Consider the following 17,752-nt stretch of genomic DNA (forward strand, 5'->3'; position numbering starts at 1 on the left):
CTCCCCCTCAGATCGGCCCACATCTTTGCACTCTGAGGTGATACACAGGAGATGGACATCAGAAGAGAGGGAAGTCTCTTATGATCTTCCTCGCATGTAGAAACTTTACGTACAACACAGTAATGTGAGTGGGACTTGTAAGACATAGTGACAGCATCGTCCATACTGTGTCCTGCTCTCAGGACCCCTAGACTGTCTGGGCTGGGGACTTAAAGAGGTATTGGGCTTTTCTTGTGTTGCTGTAATGAATATCCTGTCTTTGTAGCACATTCCTGTCTGAAAATGCACAAATAAATCACAGTAAAGCTGGATGGGAACACATAACAGCGAGCATTCACCCCCTGGAAGGAGACCCCTCGCTAAAAGAACATTATCTTCAGCGTAAAGTGATCCAGGCCCAGGCCTGCCTCTGGATCCTGTCTCGATGTTTCTTCCAGTGCCGCTGTGCTGATTTTGGCAGCGGCTGCCACAGCGGAATGACGTCCAACATGGGCCTGCTTGCACCCCAAGCTGGGCAGGTAGCTGCAAGGTCAGCCACCACAAATGCAAGAGACTGGGGGGAGAAAGTTGGTACCCAAAAGACCAAAGAGGAGGATGGACAGGGCTGAAGTTAAAGGGGATCCGGTATTTTTAAACCTGGGCCCTATATTTACATGTTTGGGTGTTCGAACGATTCATTACCAAGAGTTCTCGAATCAGTCCAGTAGATCACCTCAGTTGCAGTCAAGACCCGACTGCTATGTAGTTCTTTGGGGCGACTACGACCATCAGAGTTATGTCCAGTAAAACTTCTCATTTTTGCCACTGATGGGCTGAGGTTGTTATTCAAAGAGTCTGACAACGTTATTGAAGCTAATCCTATGACGTTACACCTTTTTGTTGAAAAGTGAGATCTGTTATGTTACAAGAAAAACAAAATCAAAAGCTCTAAATTCTCGCAAGGTTGAGCGGTTACAGCTGTTGCCTCATCTAAAATCACTTGAAAATTCAGCCATGCCTTTGGAAATAAGTTCTTGCTGAAAGTTCCTTTAAGTTAACGCCAAACTCCTCTCTCCAACTCTTCGACTCATGTTTCCACACAGATTATAGAACAAGACTTCTCGATGATCGTACAGTATTATGTATCTAACAAAACGGTCTATATCCTCAGGAATCATTTCCCTGATGTTGTCAGACACTTAGCAACCTCATCCTGTCAGTGGTAAAAACAAGCACTTTTACTGGACATAACTCTGATGGGCGTAGTTGCCCAAAGGATTACACTGTAATTGTGTCGTGGCTGCCAACTGAGGCGATCTACTGGACCAGATGCAAAACTTTTGGTAAGTATGAATCATTTACACACCTAAACATGTTAATATAGGGCCCAGGTTTAAAATACCAGAATTACCATTTAAGGATGCTTTGAATGGGTTTAGGTCAGCACGGCATGCAAAGTAAATATGGAGACACCATCAGCCACCCTGTAGACACACCACTTGGCCATGTCAGAGGCCTGTCAACGATGATACTAAATTTTCATATCCTGCTCAATTTTTCCCTCCAAAAATCAGCAAAAACCATTTGCGATCTTGTCTCTCTGCATGGTCTGTATCAGAGCCAATCAAGACGTTTTTGATGGATGTGTATGAGCTATGTAATATCCAGTCCATTTCCAGTTCTTTGTTTATTGTAATTTATCGCGCTCCGGGTACACGAGCTGTCAAAAACAGCAGCCAGCAGTCAAAGTTAATGATATCCACACTGACAGTGTGTGTCAGTGAAAGCCAAGAGAGGCTGTCCACATACTTTCCAAACCGTTCTATCATTCTCGTGTTGTCTTGATGCAAGGCTGCTGTGAAACATATGCAAATTGCCACAACGTTCGATATGTATGTATTATAAAAAAGTGGAAGATTCAATACTGCAGGTTAACCTATACAAGACAGTACATGCAACCTGCTACAGACTACTGAGCCCTAACCTGACATAAACTGACGACAAGGACGATTCAAAAGAAATAACAGTCAATAATAAGAGTGCCAACAACACATTCTCAGTAACAATATCCTCAATCTCTCAGTAACTTAGAACAAGGCTTTCAATTCAAAATGATTTTTACGAATTAAGCAATTCACCATCCATTTCAGTCCAAAGCCACTGGAAATGTGGTGTTGTGGTTGTTTAGTGGATTTGATGTCTTGTTTAAGTCACAATGTCAAGCTGTTTTGTATTACAAGATACATCGAGAAAAAAAAAAAATAGTCGGAAAACTACGAAACTGAGAGTTGTGAAAATACAGGTAAGTCTCTACATGTATTATTGGGTTCATGAATCTCTAAACGTGCATAAGATATGTGTATGTGTAAAAGACTAAATAAAAACTGAATGTAAAATATCTACTAATAATAATAATTATGACGAAGTCTTCAAGAGATGACAAAACAGAAAATTCTTCAGTTCTACCTTAGATATACCTATATTTTTTGACATTTGTACAAATCTAGTGCATATTTAGATATTTGTGTACTCATTAACTTTTAACACAACTGTCTTGTAAACTGGCCCTATTTCAGGCAAATCAGTGTTGTACCCTGAATGTCAAACATTGCACATTTGAACTTGAAAGTCATAATAAAGTAAAAATTCAGATGAGTGATTACATACAATACATTTCATGCAAAAAACAATTTGAAGTTAACTACATTTTAAAGGTGTCCTGTGGAGTTTTCATGGAAACAAAATCAGTTATTTTTACATTCAGTGTTAAAAAAACATGTTTGTATCCTCGAGCTTCATGAAACATTTGCAAAGCAGATTTCTCATAAAAGTTTGAATCTAACATGTTTACATCCATGTTTATTAGCTAACAGTCGTCACCTCCCCAGACATTCAGTGCAGCTGCAGCCCGTATGGATTCATGTTTCATTGCTTTGACACAAAATGTTAAGGTGCTCTTTGAAATTTCACTTGAACTCACCCGCCACCAAAACTCTGCATATTAACAATTCATTTTGCACGTTAAACATAGCATACATGTACACAAAATTATTTAAGAATTAAACTGAAATTAGCTACATTGTGATAGGAAAGTGTTTTGTTATTATGAGACTTGTTTCAGGTGAGGAGATGAGCAGATACATGCACACAAGGACAGAACTGAGGACACAAAATGTGATGTTATGAACGTAATACTGTTTCTCTTCATTGATCTGTCTGTTTTCTGATGGTAAAGATGTATAACCCTGAGGGAACTCAAATACCAGCAGCTGCTGTATCATTTTACCTTGCTTTGGTTTCTGTGGTTGCCATGGTCACAGCAGACAGTGTCGAAGTTTAACCATCATTAACTCCGAAGAGATGTGCACGCTGACGAGAGAGGCAGCAGCCCTGGCTCTCCTCACTGCTGCTGCTGCCAACTTTAGCAACGCACTTTGTTTACATTGAAAGTAAAGGAAGCGCCGGCAGCAACTGCTGGCTGTCTGAAAGCACTATTATTGTATAGGAATTGACCCTGAGATGGGTGAAGGTGAAGTGTGGTTTGGTTGGGTCCTGAGCTGATTAGTAATTAAAATTTATGTGAAGAGTTTTGCAAAACAGAAATGTTGAGAAATTCCTGTAAGCAATTGTAAGAAGAAAAGAAAATAAGACTGTAGACAGATAGTTTGGCGCTGAGGTTTAAAAGTGGCCGTTAGAGGCTCTGATAAATCCTCCTGTCCTCAGCAGGTCCAGAGAGGACAGAAAACTATTCCTGTGAATGAAATAAAGATGGAAAAGGCAGACACCTCATCAGGTTTCATGATCAGAGGGCAGCACGAGGCCAACAACATGTCAGTCTGAAGACAAGAGAGAGAGAGACAGACAGAGATTATGTCAACAACTAGTGAACCGGTGGAGAGCACTGTGGAACAAGGGGCCGATAGAAATGCCTGAATATAAATCGACATGTTTCACATCAGAAGCTGGATATAGGGCGAGTGAAGTAAAGTGCACAGAGAGGACACGACAAAGGAGAGAGGAGGAGAGGAGTCTTGTTAGTGTCAAGGATCGCTTTCACTAATGTACCCTGACTGACATTAAAAAGGCTGTACCCAATTACTGGATGGTATCCCAGCCCTCACACAGACACACACACACACATACAGACATTCTGTTACTGATACTTGTATTGAAGTGTACTGCCAATATTCTGTGCCCATATTAAATTTTTGACAATTTCTATGCCAAAATATTGTTACAAAAGCTTCTGTTATAAGTGCCAATAAAAGACAAACCTCTTCCCACACATAGGTCAGTAGCGCAGAGTGTAATGGTCCATGTTTTAGAGGCTGTGTCATGTCGACCGGGCCTGTTGCCAGTCTGACCAACATACTTTTACTTTCCAAAACAAAAACACACGGGTCACCTCCCCCTCCGCCCTCGTTTGCTTGTCCAGATGCCCCGGGCCTCCCTCTCCTGTCCATCACAAACACCCAGGGGAGAGCTGCCGGGGCTGCTGCATTTCTGACTGACAGACGGGCTGTGCTGTATGTGGATGTGCAGTGTGTTGCACTGAGATTGAGTTTGGCTGCTCTGTGGAGCTTTGATATAAGTTGTTATTTTGGCTCTGTCTTCGTTCTGTTCAGTTATTTAGATGCTTTAAGTTGGGCCAGTATGAGGCTCAAGGGAAGGCAACGCTCAAAAACTCCTGAATGATTTTGGTGCAGTTTTGTACAGACATTCATGGTTCCAGATGAATCTCACTTACTTTTTCTATGACGCAGTTTGACTTTTGTTGACAAATGTTGGCATATGTTGAACATGGTAGCCATTATACCTGCTAAACATCACCATTGTGAGCATGTCAGGTCTGACATTAGCATTTAGCTAAAGCACTGCTATGCTCAAGTACGGCCTCACAGAGCTGCTAGCATGGCTGTAGACTCTTTGTCTCGCCTCTGGTTTGTCTCTGGCCTCCATATCTTTATCTGTCCAGTGTACTCTGTATGTTTCTTGTGTTCGGTTGGTTTGTTTTGACTATGTGATGCTTTACCGCTAACATTAGGGGTTCACTGAGTATGTAAGGATGTGTGTGAGGGAGAAGATTATAGCTTTGAATGTGTGTGCAGAGACCATGCAGGGGGGATCATCCCTATGTTCCCCGGGTCCTATGTTCCCCAGGGCCTATGTTCCCCGCTTTGTATGTGACCGGGGAACATAGGACCTTTTTTTTGAAAAAGGGTCCTATGTTCCCCGCTGTTAGGGTTAGGGTTAGGGTTAGGTTAGGGATAGGGTTCCCCGATCGGGGAACATAGGACCCGGGGAACATAGGACCCGGGGAACATAGGTACGCTCCCACGCAGGGTCCACAGTTGAGATAAGAGCAAAGTCTATAATGCCGTAAATCCAGAAGGAAACAAAGGAGATGAGAGGGAGCTTAAGACTCTGAGATAACAGGACTTTATCTGAAGTTCTGCAATGAATGTGTCACAGAGCAAAGTTCACATACACTCACACACATCAGATAGGCCTCCACAAGGCGCCGTACAGGCATGCTGATGTACAGCCTCACAGAGCTGCTAGCATGGCTGGAGATTCATAGTCATGTTAACTCGACTGTACAGATTATTAAATGCATCTCTTCCTGTAAACTTAGTCCAATCTTTCAGTAATGGTTGGACTAACTATAACTAAGTGTTTCTTCTTTACCTTCACAAACACATCAGTAATAGAAATTAATAAAACAAAAAAAAACCTGTGTGCGGGGGGTGGTGGTGGTGTCACTACAAGCCAACAAGGCTGCCAAACAGCTGACTGCAATTCAAGTCACACCACTGGATATTTATAAGAACACCTGGGGACAGGCAATTTATCACAGGAAGTTGGACCATTTCCATCTGTGCTCATGCGACCAAAAACAGGCAATTTAAGCCAAACCATGATGGTTTCCTAAACCTAACTTAGAGGTTTTTGTGCCTAAACCCAGAGCATAAGCACAGCGTTGTTATGAAAGAGAAATAGCAAATTCAACCTAAACAAACATAAAGAAACGTTCAGTTTGAACTCATTTGTGGTTTTGCAGAAACGTACTTGGTTAACATTTATTCTGGTGATCTGGTTGGTTGTTGAATCATCAAGAACAGTGACTGTACAGGTGAAGTGAACATTTTGAACATGAAACGTGTAGTCAAAGACATACACTCACAGTATTGCTAAACTGTAAGAAAAGAGTGAATTTTATGGTCTAAATATTTCCTGATCCCATTGCTGAGAAATACTGAATTTAGCAACAAATTGCAAACAATCTGTTTTACAGCAAATACTCATCTGCAATAAATCAAATTCTGTTGCGTAAAAAACACTTAATCCATCCACAGTGCAATGAGATCAGAATAATTTTCATGCAGGGTAACATGAGGCCAAGAAGGCTGTGGAAATACTCATAATGAAAGAAACAATTTAATGTGGATCTGTCTTGTCTGATAACTGATAAGGTCAGTGCAGGCATTGATACCGTCTGTCGTATCACATCGGTCCATCCTTAGTTCTATGAACAATTACTTGGTTGTACTCAGCTTTGCAGTGCAACTTTTTAAAGTCTGTACTACTTACAAGTAAGAATTGTGGTATTATCATATTAGCATCACCAAAGTTTAGGTTGGTTAGTTTAAATGGTCAATACAAATGTACAGTTGTTGTGTGGTTCTTAATTGTTATAAAAGCCAGGTCATCATCTTGAATAAAGAGGCTCACAGTCTGATCTAAAGGTCCTATTTTTTGGAAAGTTGATTTCTCTTCGTCTATCAACTCATCAAATACTGATGCTTTGGGATTCTATGTGGGTTCTGCCTCCGTCCCAAAGTGTCAGTATTTGTCGAGTTGGAAAGGAGACTCAAAAATCAACTTTCTTACAAATTGGACCATTGATATAAATTGTGGCTGTCACATCAGAACCAGATCGACTTGACTCTTCAAGTCAAATAACCCTTTTTGGTGGCTTTCACCGAAAAGGTAATTCCCCCCAGGACAGACTTGCACCTGCAACCTATTAACCTGACTCAGATCTCCGACTGATTGATTGATGGATCGACTGGCAGACTGACTGAGTGACAGTCTTCATCAGCATTCACTCTCCTTTCTCCACCTCAGTTCCTTTGCCCAGCCGTATCCATCCCTCTCAACACTCCCAGCTACAGGCTGCAGATTAAAGCTGCTCTCATCTGGATCTCATCAGTTTAGTCCGGCCTCGCCATTTTATAGGTTATTATTCATTCACGAAAAGGAGGGGGGGATCTCAGAGTGATTTAGGGCTACACTGCATGGAGGCTGGAGGAGAATAAAAGCAACTTGTTGTCTTGAGGGGGAAGTGAACGAGGCAGCATGCTGTATCTCCTCCGGTAATAGCATGCCATTTTTAGGACAGGAGTTGTGCATTTTATCTCCTTTTTCTTCAAGCGTGTGTGCGTGATATTTGTTGCGTGGCTGTGCTGCTCCAGTTTCTGAGCCATTTCCTCTCTGTTCTTTTTTCCAACTGTAATGTCTGTAACATGTGGTGGATTGTTGTGGGATTGCTGGACGAGTGTGAATGCCAAACACCGTAAATCAGTTTTCGGAGGAATTGTTGCCCAATATTCGTTGCACAATACTGTATTTCAAAAATACTGCATCCATCGAGCTGTTACGAGCTTACATCACGAGTTCTTAGTTGTTTATTTGTTCAGGGTTTAAGTGCTGGCCAGGGAGCAAAAATACAGAAATAAGTCAAATCAGAATAGGAAACACAGCTGTGACAATCTGCTGAAATGTTTGCAGGAAGCTTATGTTGTAAGTGTTTGCAATTACAATGTATAAACTAGGAATTTAAAATACAATAGCTGGTGATGATACCAATGTATTTATGCCTCTGCGCCAGTGACAGCCCGCACATCCATGCGTACGTATGTCTGTCCCACTCTTGTGAACACGATATCTCAGGACCGCCTTGTGGGAATTTATTCAAATTTGGAGTTACTGTGCACTTGGATTCAAGGATGAACTGAACAGATTTGGGCCGCCAAATGTCAACAGTCAAGATCACTGTGACCTCATGGCGTCTCATTCTCATGAACATTGTATTTTAAGAACGCCTTGAAGAACTTTCCACACATTTGGAAGAAATGTCCACTTGGACTCAAGGATGAACTAATTAGATTAGATTTGAGCAGTCAAAGTTTGATGGTCAAGGTCACTGTGACCTCACAAAACACATTTTTGGCCATTACTCAACAACTCAACAACTTTATATGACGTCAGTGTATTAAATATTTAATAATAAAATGTTCGGGCCACTATTCAATGCAACAGCTCAGCAATTTCACTGGTTTGCAGGAGCATACAACCACGATGCAATAACTCCATGTGTTTTTTTGTTGTTGTTTATTGTGTTTGAGTTGTTTTTAAAGCACAGATTCAATCATACACATTTTCGCCTTTAATGTGACTTTCTTTCACATAAAAAAACAGAAAAGAACGACCACAACAAATGACTTGAGTGAACTGTCATCTGTGTGGGAGTATATAGCAGTGGTGTGATGAGCGTCAATTTACAAGTTGAAGACGACTATGGATTAATAGGCCATAAGTTTGATCTAGTTTATGATGATAATAATAAAGTTGTAGGCCTTGTTCACGCAGTTACCATGTTGAGATGTAGGCTAATTTATCCATCAGTGTGACTCCTGTCCCTTCCTGTTGCTGCGTCGCTGTGTCTGGTCTGTATGTTGATACTTTCAGCTGCATACATGCTTCTGAATGGTCTGTTGTCAGCCAACTGTGAGACGTTGGATATCAGTGATGTCCAAACTTAAATCCACAGCCACATGATATGGACAAAGACACATCTTTAATCCAGAATGGTGCTTTTCTCGGAAGTGCATCAATCTTAACCTCTACACTGATAAAAGTGTTTATTCTCTTTCCTTATGCTAAGCTAAGATAACTACTGTAGTTGCTGGCTGTAGTTTCACGTTTACTGCACAGACACGTCAAACTCTAACAACTTTGTTTTGTTTTTTTCAGGAGGAAATGCTGTGACGGATTCAGGTTTGTGATGGGCCAGTGCATACCTGAAAGTAGGTAAACCAGACACACCATCCTCTAAGTTTGGCTCACGAACTCTCACATCTGATTCACATGATCCAAATTTCATCCGTCACAGCAGTTTACAGATTGAAAACAGGCTGCACAAAACACGGACTGGAGACCAGATCTGCTGATTTGGACCTCCAAAGAGATCCACAAAACACACATTTTATGGTTGACTTTTGTCAGTTTGGAGTAATTATGTTTTAGGAGTCATTTCAGATAATTGCAATGCAATGATCCTAACAACACAACAGCCAGAAAAGAAAGTTTCCACGGTTTTGCCACAGACAAATTTAGCTGTGGTCATTTATATAAAACATGACAATTGTGAAAAATGGACTTACTGTACATAATCATTGTCAGGAACACTGGTGAACAGCGTTGAAAAGCATGTTTAGTGTCTTCAGCATCAATACTAACTAGAATAGACTGTAGGATGCCCCCATAGGATTACAGTGAGACACTTCAGCCACTAGAGAACACTGTTCCTCCATGTATATAACAGCATGGATGTCCAAGAAACAGTCAGCTGATGTGTCTGTGCCTGAAAACACACACACACACACACACACACACACACACACACACACAAATATATTTCCTTGGGATTGCATAAAATAACTATCCCTGTCCTGAGACATGGTTCTTGTGGGTTGGATCGAAGGCTTCTTCTACAACAGACATTTTGTCTATAAATTAACGTGTGGTGCACTATATTTACCCACACACCATCCGATATTGCTGTGTTGGTGTTGTTACTGGATCATCATAATTAAGGTCACGCACATGGCAGTAGTTATCCTTTCAAACTTGTGTTTACCGCGGTGAAACCCAAACCATCTTTTCCTCCACATAACCAAGTATTATTGTGTCCAAAACCTAACCAAACTGTGACAATGACAAATGACAAGAAAAGTTACTTTAAAGATAATATTATTATAAAAACTATAATAATACAAGCAAATAGCATGTGTTACACAACTTTTTGAACCCTGGTCTGGTGACTAAGAGTCATATACATTACCCATTTAACCAGAACAGCTCACTCCAGATGTGGTTTTCGTCGCTATTTCCTCAGTTAAGATGTTGTTTGTGGAACAACATCAGCACAAGTTGTAAAACTGTGACACCATAACAGCATGATTGGTCAGTTTCAATGATAGTTCTGGACCAACATAAACTACTTTGTTCTAGGAACCTCACCAGCACAGTGATATCAGATACACCATTAACCCACAGTCATTTTATTTGAGTGTCTGAGTGTAAAACATAGACACTGTTTAGTGCCCTTAAAAAAACTCCCAAGATTGAATGACAGAAGCAGCGCCCATGGGTGCAGAGGTAGAATTGTGCAGGCAAAATGTTTGTCGTCTTGATGTCTCTGAAAGTTAAATCATCTTTTATCAAACATAAGGCTTTGCCCTAGATGCTATCATCTACCAATCCCAGTTGTGGAGTCGTTGGTACAGCTGTCTTTTTGTAAACTATTTTCCTCTTTTAAACCATGATTTTTTTTTCAATTGTGATTAGGTATATATTTATTCTATGGAATGCTGTGTCTTTTATCTGGACACCGAGTCTGTAATTTGAATTGCATGCTACTTTCTGCTAACAATCCCACAATGCAATGGCTTGTTTTTTATAGATGTAAAACTTAAGAGTAGTTGATAAGCGTCAAAATCTCAATTTACGACACGCTGTTGCATAGACTACTGAGTATTTAATTATTTCTCAAGTGTCTGAGTGAGGCGTTACAGTGTGACAATGAGCCAGGACCCTGACACTGAAGCAGCAAAATGGAATTCAGCCCTCATTCATTTTATTATTCACAGCTGTGACTTTCCTACTGTAACATGTCAATATGTCTTCGTGAGAAACGGCCCTGAGCTATCCATGGGCTGATAGTAGAAGCTGTACTGGTCAGCTCCCAGTTGTGTAAGTGGAACTTTATGAGTGTAAGGAGGTGGTAATAGAGATTAATAGCACCCCTGGGTGATTACAGTAATGTTTGTTTTCAGACAGTGATCCTGAATAACTTTAACATGCTCGGTCTGCGTGTTCTCTGCCTCCTCTCTCTCTGTAGGTGTGGATGTGTGTGCAGCGTCGCCCTGCGAGCAGCAGTGCACTGATAACTTTGGACGTGTTGTCTGCACATGTTATCCCGGCTATCGCTTCGACCGAGAGAGACACCGCAACCACAAATCTCCATACTGTCTGGGTCAGCGCACTATCTTCTCATCTCTGCGTTAAAAATACTTTGGACTATCACGTCTATTACTGACATGGGATATTCCTCACACATTTCATCACAACACAGTCATTCATATTACAGTAAATGATGTTCCTAAAAACTCCCCTTTTGGCTTCTTTTAACATGTTGGAGGTGGTTTTTCAGGACTTTTCTTAACTGGAAAAACAGCGCCCTCCATCTGTTTTCTGTAGCAACAGTTTCCCTCTACAGTGGCACATAATGTAAAATGCCATGTAGACATATTATATATACTATGATGAAGTCACAACAGGCTTATTATACCGCACATAGTAGCTCTCAAGTTTCAAAGGACAAAATAAAATAATAATCGTCAAATCTCCATGCTGAGAGGTGAGGACAAAGAAAAAACTCCAGACTTTGCTCCTTATTTTGTGTCTAATCATGTACATTGTTTTCTCCATTTTCCCCTTCACTCCTACACTCACACACACTCATGCAGACCTTGACGAGTGTGAGCACCCGGACAGCAGCATGTGTGACCACGAGTGCGTGAACACAGTGGGCAGCTTCCTGTGTCGTTGTCACAGCGGCTACATCCTGGCGCCGGACCAACGCTCCTGTATCCCTGTACACAACTGTGAGTTTTTGTGTTTTTAGTTGAGCTTTACATCTTGTGGATGAAAATCCAGCAGCAAAATCTGAATCAGTGTCCATCAGTTCATGTGCTCATCAGGGTGTTAGATTCATTTAGGCCTCAGTATAAAGCGATCGATATCAGTGTTACTAGATAAAAGAAATGACGGTCAGTCCTGGTCATCCAGTGACCAGAAATATTGTGTCTACACGTGTATTTGTCCATTTTAACAATTAGTAATGATGCTGATGTTTACTATTAAAAACTCTGGAAATGATTGATTTGACTCTGTATTGCTCGTGTGACATTAGTTATGTCAGTGTTAGGGGTTTGATTCCCAGTGCGGTCACACATACTGAAAATATGTTCTAGTAAAAAATGTAAATGTATATTTTGTGTTGCAGTGAGTTCATCGGGGAAGTCAGACACATTGATGAGTGCTGGCACCTGCTCGTTCACCTGTCAGGACTTTATCAACATGAAAAACAGCCTGCTGCAGCTAAAACTAAAGCTGGGCAACACACAGTCACCCAACCAGGTAACATGTCTACTTTAGAGAGTCACCTTAACACTCAAACAAATACATTACTCAATTATTTTAACCTTCATTGATTGATGACTAAACCTTCTGTGTGACCAGGTTAAACATGAAGCAGACAGCAGAGAATAGAAAAAAGACATTTAGATTTGGTTTAACTCGTCGAAAGGAACTGAGGTTAACATAAGTTAAAATGTGGGGAACTACTCACTCGATCCTACTTAGTGTTTCCTCTTTGTGCTTGCAGGTACCTGACCTGGCCAACAGCAGTGACAAGCCATCTCTGGGGAGGACAGGAAAAAGTCCTGATAGTCCCTGTCTTCCTGGTTTACCTGGTTCTCCTGGAGCTCCTGGGGTCCCAGGTAAAGTAGATATACTAACTGTAAGGTTAGAGAAATTAAATCTGGCTGCAGGTATCTGCACAGGTTGCTGAGTTATACAGTATTTTAAATAACAAAAAGGAAGGATTTAACAAATTTGAGAAATAATCCTTTCATGTGCATAAATCTTATGTCTTATGTTTTGACTTGTGACAAAATGCTAGCAAAAGAAAAGTTTTGTGTATATATTTTTGTTGAGTGTAATTCTCTTTATCGCTGCATCAATCTGTCCTCACCAGGACACCCAGGAGAACCGGGAAAGAGAGGGGACCCAGGGGATAGGGGCCCACCTGGCCCTAGGGGTCCACGGGGAGACATGGGACCCATGGGTCCAGAGCCTGACCTGAAGCACATCAAGAGAGGCCGCAGGGGGGCAGTGGTAAGAAAAAATGTCATAATGAAGGGGTTATCCATGGACGTTGCAGCCAATAAACAAGGGTGGGGATAAATTACTAAAATGAATGAAATTAATTTACTAGAATGAAACAGATAACAGCATGACATCTACTCTATTCAAAGTTTCCTCGGGGATAACCCACACACCTCCGTTTAAATTTGTCCCACCCACATTCTAAAGGCGCCCTGCGCCTTTGGGCTTATCACATGTGTTTTGTACACAAACGTTATTCTGTTTAGTTCCCACTTGAGCCTTGACATCAGGAGATCTAAGTGGCTTTTCATAACCTGGAGGTCACATCTTCAGTGTGTCTAATAATCCAGTGTGACAGCATGTCATCTGAATCAGGTTTGGTGACTCTGGTCTGACGTGAGCAGCAACCCAGTATCCGTCCACTGTGACGCACAGTCAGCCAACATCCACCACCATCAGATCACAATGTTGCTTTGATTGAAAATAAACCTGCTTCTCTGCGGTTGTAAGAGTATTTATGAATGTGTTTACCAAAATGAAAACTGTGTCCATTGATGTGCATCACAAATGCCTTTCTCTTCATATAATTAGCTTGACAAACCTTCTCATATCTGTGTCTTATCATTCATACAGGGACCGCCTGGGGCACCAGGAACAGATGGACTAAAGGTTGTTATCACATATCCGTATTTTACTTATAGATGCTTTGAATTTTTGTCGTTATGTTTGTCTGTGTGGGTATGTGTGGAGCTACACTGTTGCCATCTAGTGTCTACATTGCTTTCAGACACCGGTCACTGAGTGAATGGAGTCCACTAAAGTCAAACAGTGGCAAAATAAACCACACGTAGTTCTGAAAAGCTAACTGTACCATTATTCTGGTTTCATAATCATCATAGTTTTAATCCTTGACATTCAGTAGAATGGCTTTCAGGACACTTTTACAAGTTTTTCCTCGCCAAATAGTATCATCATGCATCAAAATCAGTTTGTAAAACTCTTAGAAAGCTGTGTCTGTTGGAATTTGGTGAATATGTGCTGTTTCTCACCTGCAGGGTGACAGAGGAGCTCCTGGTCCCAGAGGTCCACCTGTAAGTTAATTCACACTTTAAACACACATTGTAGTAAATTCATAGTTTTCAGCTTTCTGAATCTACTCACGAACATGCTCTGAAAATGCTACAGTCACGATTTTTCATATGCTTCTTATCTTATTTTATATTTTATTTTATAACTATGATAAGAGTAAGTCATTAAGCTGCTTCCTCCATCTACATTTTGAAAAATATAAATGACAACAGTCATCTTAAAGTATACTATTCAGCAGTTCTGCATCAAAATGTCTAAAAACGACTAGAACTGTACATACATTACACCTACAAATCCACACGTTTACTCATGCTAACGGTGCGTTTCAATTGGTCTCCTGTCGCTACAACTTCTGAGAGGGTGTCAGAGAGCGAAGAAGAAAGTCGGCAAACAAGACTAACGAAAGGTTTAAAATATTACCTCATGCATTGACATTTCTGCCTGAGTCATGACAAATTTTCATCAGTAATGGTCATTGTTTGGTGGTGTGTTCCCTTCGGGCAACCCCCTCACTGTCCGCCAAGCCGCTTCCCACACAACACTCAGCAAACATCTCTTGATTGGATAGAGAGAGCAAAAGCGACTGCAGGTTTCACAAGCTAGCCATTTTAAGACAAGATGGTGGTGCACTATATGTGTTTTGTCTATTGAGCCTCTCAGCTCCCATAAGGAAACCCAGTGAAAAATTACATGCATCTTCAATTTCTCATTTTCTCCTCTGTCCCCAGGGACCACCTGGCTCCTTCGACTTCCTCCTGCTAATGATGGCCGACATCCGCAACGACATAATTGAACTGCAGGAGAAGGTGTTTGGGGAGCGGCGAGGCCTCTCTCTGGACACTCCTCCTCATTCCAGCGGGGAAGCGGAATTTGTAGAGTGGGGCTCTGGACAAGGAGATCTCATGCTCAATACCTGACCTCTGACATCCCACCCACAGTAACAGTCACTCAAGCCGAGCAAAACAAACACCAAACTTGACTCTTTGTTGCTTTAGTGATAAAGGATGCTGGTGGTCAAAGTGCCATCATGTAAATAACATCTAACCTCACAGGTGGGATGAACTGAGTAAGGATTTCACTCTCAACACTGCCACAGACAGTAAAACAGAGAGACACGAGGATTATAAAACAGAAACTGGACCACAGACTCTCTAACCACTGCAAGTACTGTGTGGCTGCCTCTCATATGCTGTGGTGTGAGTGAGAATGATGCAGCGTGTGCCTTTATGTCTGAGCCTCTGAGCTGTGCCTCTGAGCTGAACCACTTCAAACGACGAACTTTATCGTCTACATCTCTTCCTGTTCCGTGTCTGTCCATTGACAGTTTGCCTGCAGGGAGTTGGTACAAAGACCCAGGACCCGCACTGTGAGCCTCCCCTGCACCCACCTGCAGTATCCCGACCTCGAGTTTTAGCTCTGCAGCTATTCTCTACTCTGAGGCATCTTCAGAAACTATTACAATACCAATCGTGTACTGTTGCACAAAAACACTTCTGCCAGAAAAGAACAATTAAACAACTCTAGTCCAAGTATGATTAATAAAACACATAAACTGCTGCAATATGTTCATCTAAATATAATCTGAGAGAGATGTTAAATATGTAAGACATCCAATATTTTGACAGTTTAAGAAAGTACAATCTGCTGCTTATAAATCAAATGCAGTATTGACTATTACACTAAAGGGTTTTAGAAAGTCTTTAAATTAAAAGGCTTAAATCGATTCATGCATTGGGAAAGGCAGATGATCACATTGGAACTGACTCTAAATCAGAGATGAGGAGGGCACATATTCTCACACTTTCACTTGGGAGTTGAGCACAAACAAGAGACATTAAAATGGAAGGCTGCTTGAAAGTTTTTTGTTTTTTTGTACTGTGAAGCAGCTGCCATTTCTCATTCCTAAATAAAGGTTTGTCGAACTCTAGAACTCTTTAATGTTTATTTTATTCTATTTTTAATGAATCGTCAAATTGCAAAAAAGGGATAAACATTACGTTCAATAAACGGTCAGGGGGCGGACTGGGGCAAGCTACGAGGGGCGCAATGCGTGACTTGAAAGACAGAAATTGACACTGATCCCTTTATATCGATCAGTTGAAGCTAGAATTGATCTTTAAAAGGAATAGAGTATCAGTTGTATTGATATTTTGGAAACGAGCCACCCACCCCTTCACTTGCTAAAGTCAGGTGCAGAGCCAGACCTTCTGGAGGGATAAACACCTAGAGTCAAATCAGTTTCTCCTCTGACTCTGAGCCATTGACTGACGAAAGGAAGGCTCAGAGATTACTTTAAACTTTTGGGATTAAAAATTGGATTTGTTTTCACCCCCATTTATTAACATGACCACAGCAGCTGCGGAGGTGACGCCATTGTTGGGTGTTTATGTAGTGTGTTGACAGCGAGCTGGAGCTGGAGCGAAGCAATGGTATTTTTTATCTTTAACATTTTTTTTTTTTCATCTCCAGCACTGGGTCCTATATTGTGTCCCTGTCAGATTAAAGCTGAACAAATATGTAGGCTATAGCCTGATACACTATCAGAAGTCACCTCTTCATCATCCATTAACTTGTTGATTCATTTTTCTCACTTCAACTCAGGCTCTTTTCTTTCAGATTAATGTGCACACTCTGTATATATGCAGAAATATATCCAAGTCCACTGAATTTAAATGGAGGCCCTGCCTTTTAGTTTTTTTAAAAGCTCCTATTGTGTAATTTGGTGGAAGGGTTGACTCTTGGGCATTTAAGATTTGTATTGAATGTGCTTTATTGTCCTAAATACAATACGTAAATAGAAGGATACATTAATAGCCTGTATGTATATAGGACATGTTTATTTGTTTTGCTGCTGCAGCACGAAAGTCTAACCAGTAATGCAGTATCCCTTCAATATATACTTTATGTGGTCTTAAACTAATAAAATGTTACGGATAATGCCTCAGACCCAGTGGACAACCTGCATTTAAGCTGGATAAGGATACAATATCTTGTTTATGTCATCAAATGGTGTGATATTACTAGTGATTATGTAAATATCAGAGGGGAACCCTTAGGGCCTTCTAGGCCTTCAGAGATGGCCCAAACATGTCAGCTTTTCCAGTGTTGTATTCTGTGTTGTGTTCTTTCATTTAGTAATTATTCTCTCTACATATAATTTGGCCTCATTTTCTATTAAACTTGCTTCAGAAATGAAAGGGTTGCTGTCCCGAGACTAAAGCAACTTCCAATAGTACAGCAGAGTATAGAGCGTTGTTGCTAGACATAAACATTACTGGAGGTAAATGTACATGTGACTGTGTGTGTGATAACTGTTCCTACTGAAACAGAAATAAGGATAAGAAGACACTCAAAATGATTCACTGTATTACAGTTCTTAATATCATGGTGGTGCATTATTAGATTAAATTGTAATTACCCACTGCCCAAATTCAAGTATCAGTAATCT

The 17,752-nt window shown here is 40.9% G+C and overlaps 1 protein-coding gene across 1 annotated transcript in view; it reads left to right on the top strand.

Annotated features, from left to right (window-relative positions):
• The window catches only part of LOC311255300 (collagen and calcium-binding EGF domain-containing protein 1-like), a 39,032-nt gene extending 21,948 nt beyond the window's left edge, over window positions 1–17,084 (top strand). Inside the window, exons 3-11 of the mRNA XM_084349651.1 lie at window positions 9,016–9,068; window positions 11,165–11,299; window positions 11,793–11,930; window positions 12,332–12,465; window positions 12,713–12,827; window positions 13,085–13,224; window positions 13,849–13,884; window positions 14,271–14,306; window positions 15,033–17,084. Of these exons, the coding sequence (XP_084205777.1) occupies window positions 9,016–9,068; window positions 11,165–11,299; window positions 11,793–11,930; window positions 12,332–12,465; window positions 12,713–12,827; window positions 13,085–13,224; window positions 13,849–13,884; window positions 14,271–14,306; window positions 15,033–15,221 (976 nt within the window). The 3' untranslated portion in view covers window positions 15,222–17,084. The remainder of the gene's footprint in view (window positions 1–9,015; window positions 9,069–11,164; window positions 11,300–11,792; window positions 11,931–12,331; window positions 12,466–12,712; window positions 12,828–13,084; window positions 13,225–13,848; window positions 13,885–14,270; window positions 14,307–15,032) is intronic.
• The last annotated feature ends 668 nt before the right edge of the window (window positions 17,085–17,752 follow it).

This window comes from Pagrus pagrus (genome assembly GCF_965226575.1).
Source record: "Pagrus pagrus genome assembly, chromosome: 1".
NCBI classification, from domain to species: Eukaryota; Metazoa; Chordata; class Actinopteri; order Spariformes; family Sparidae; genus Pagrus; species Pagrus pagrus.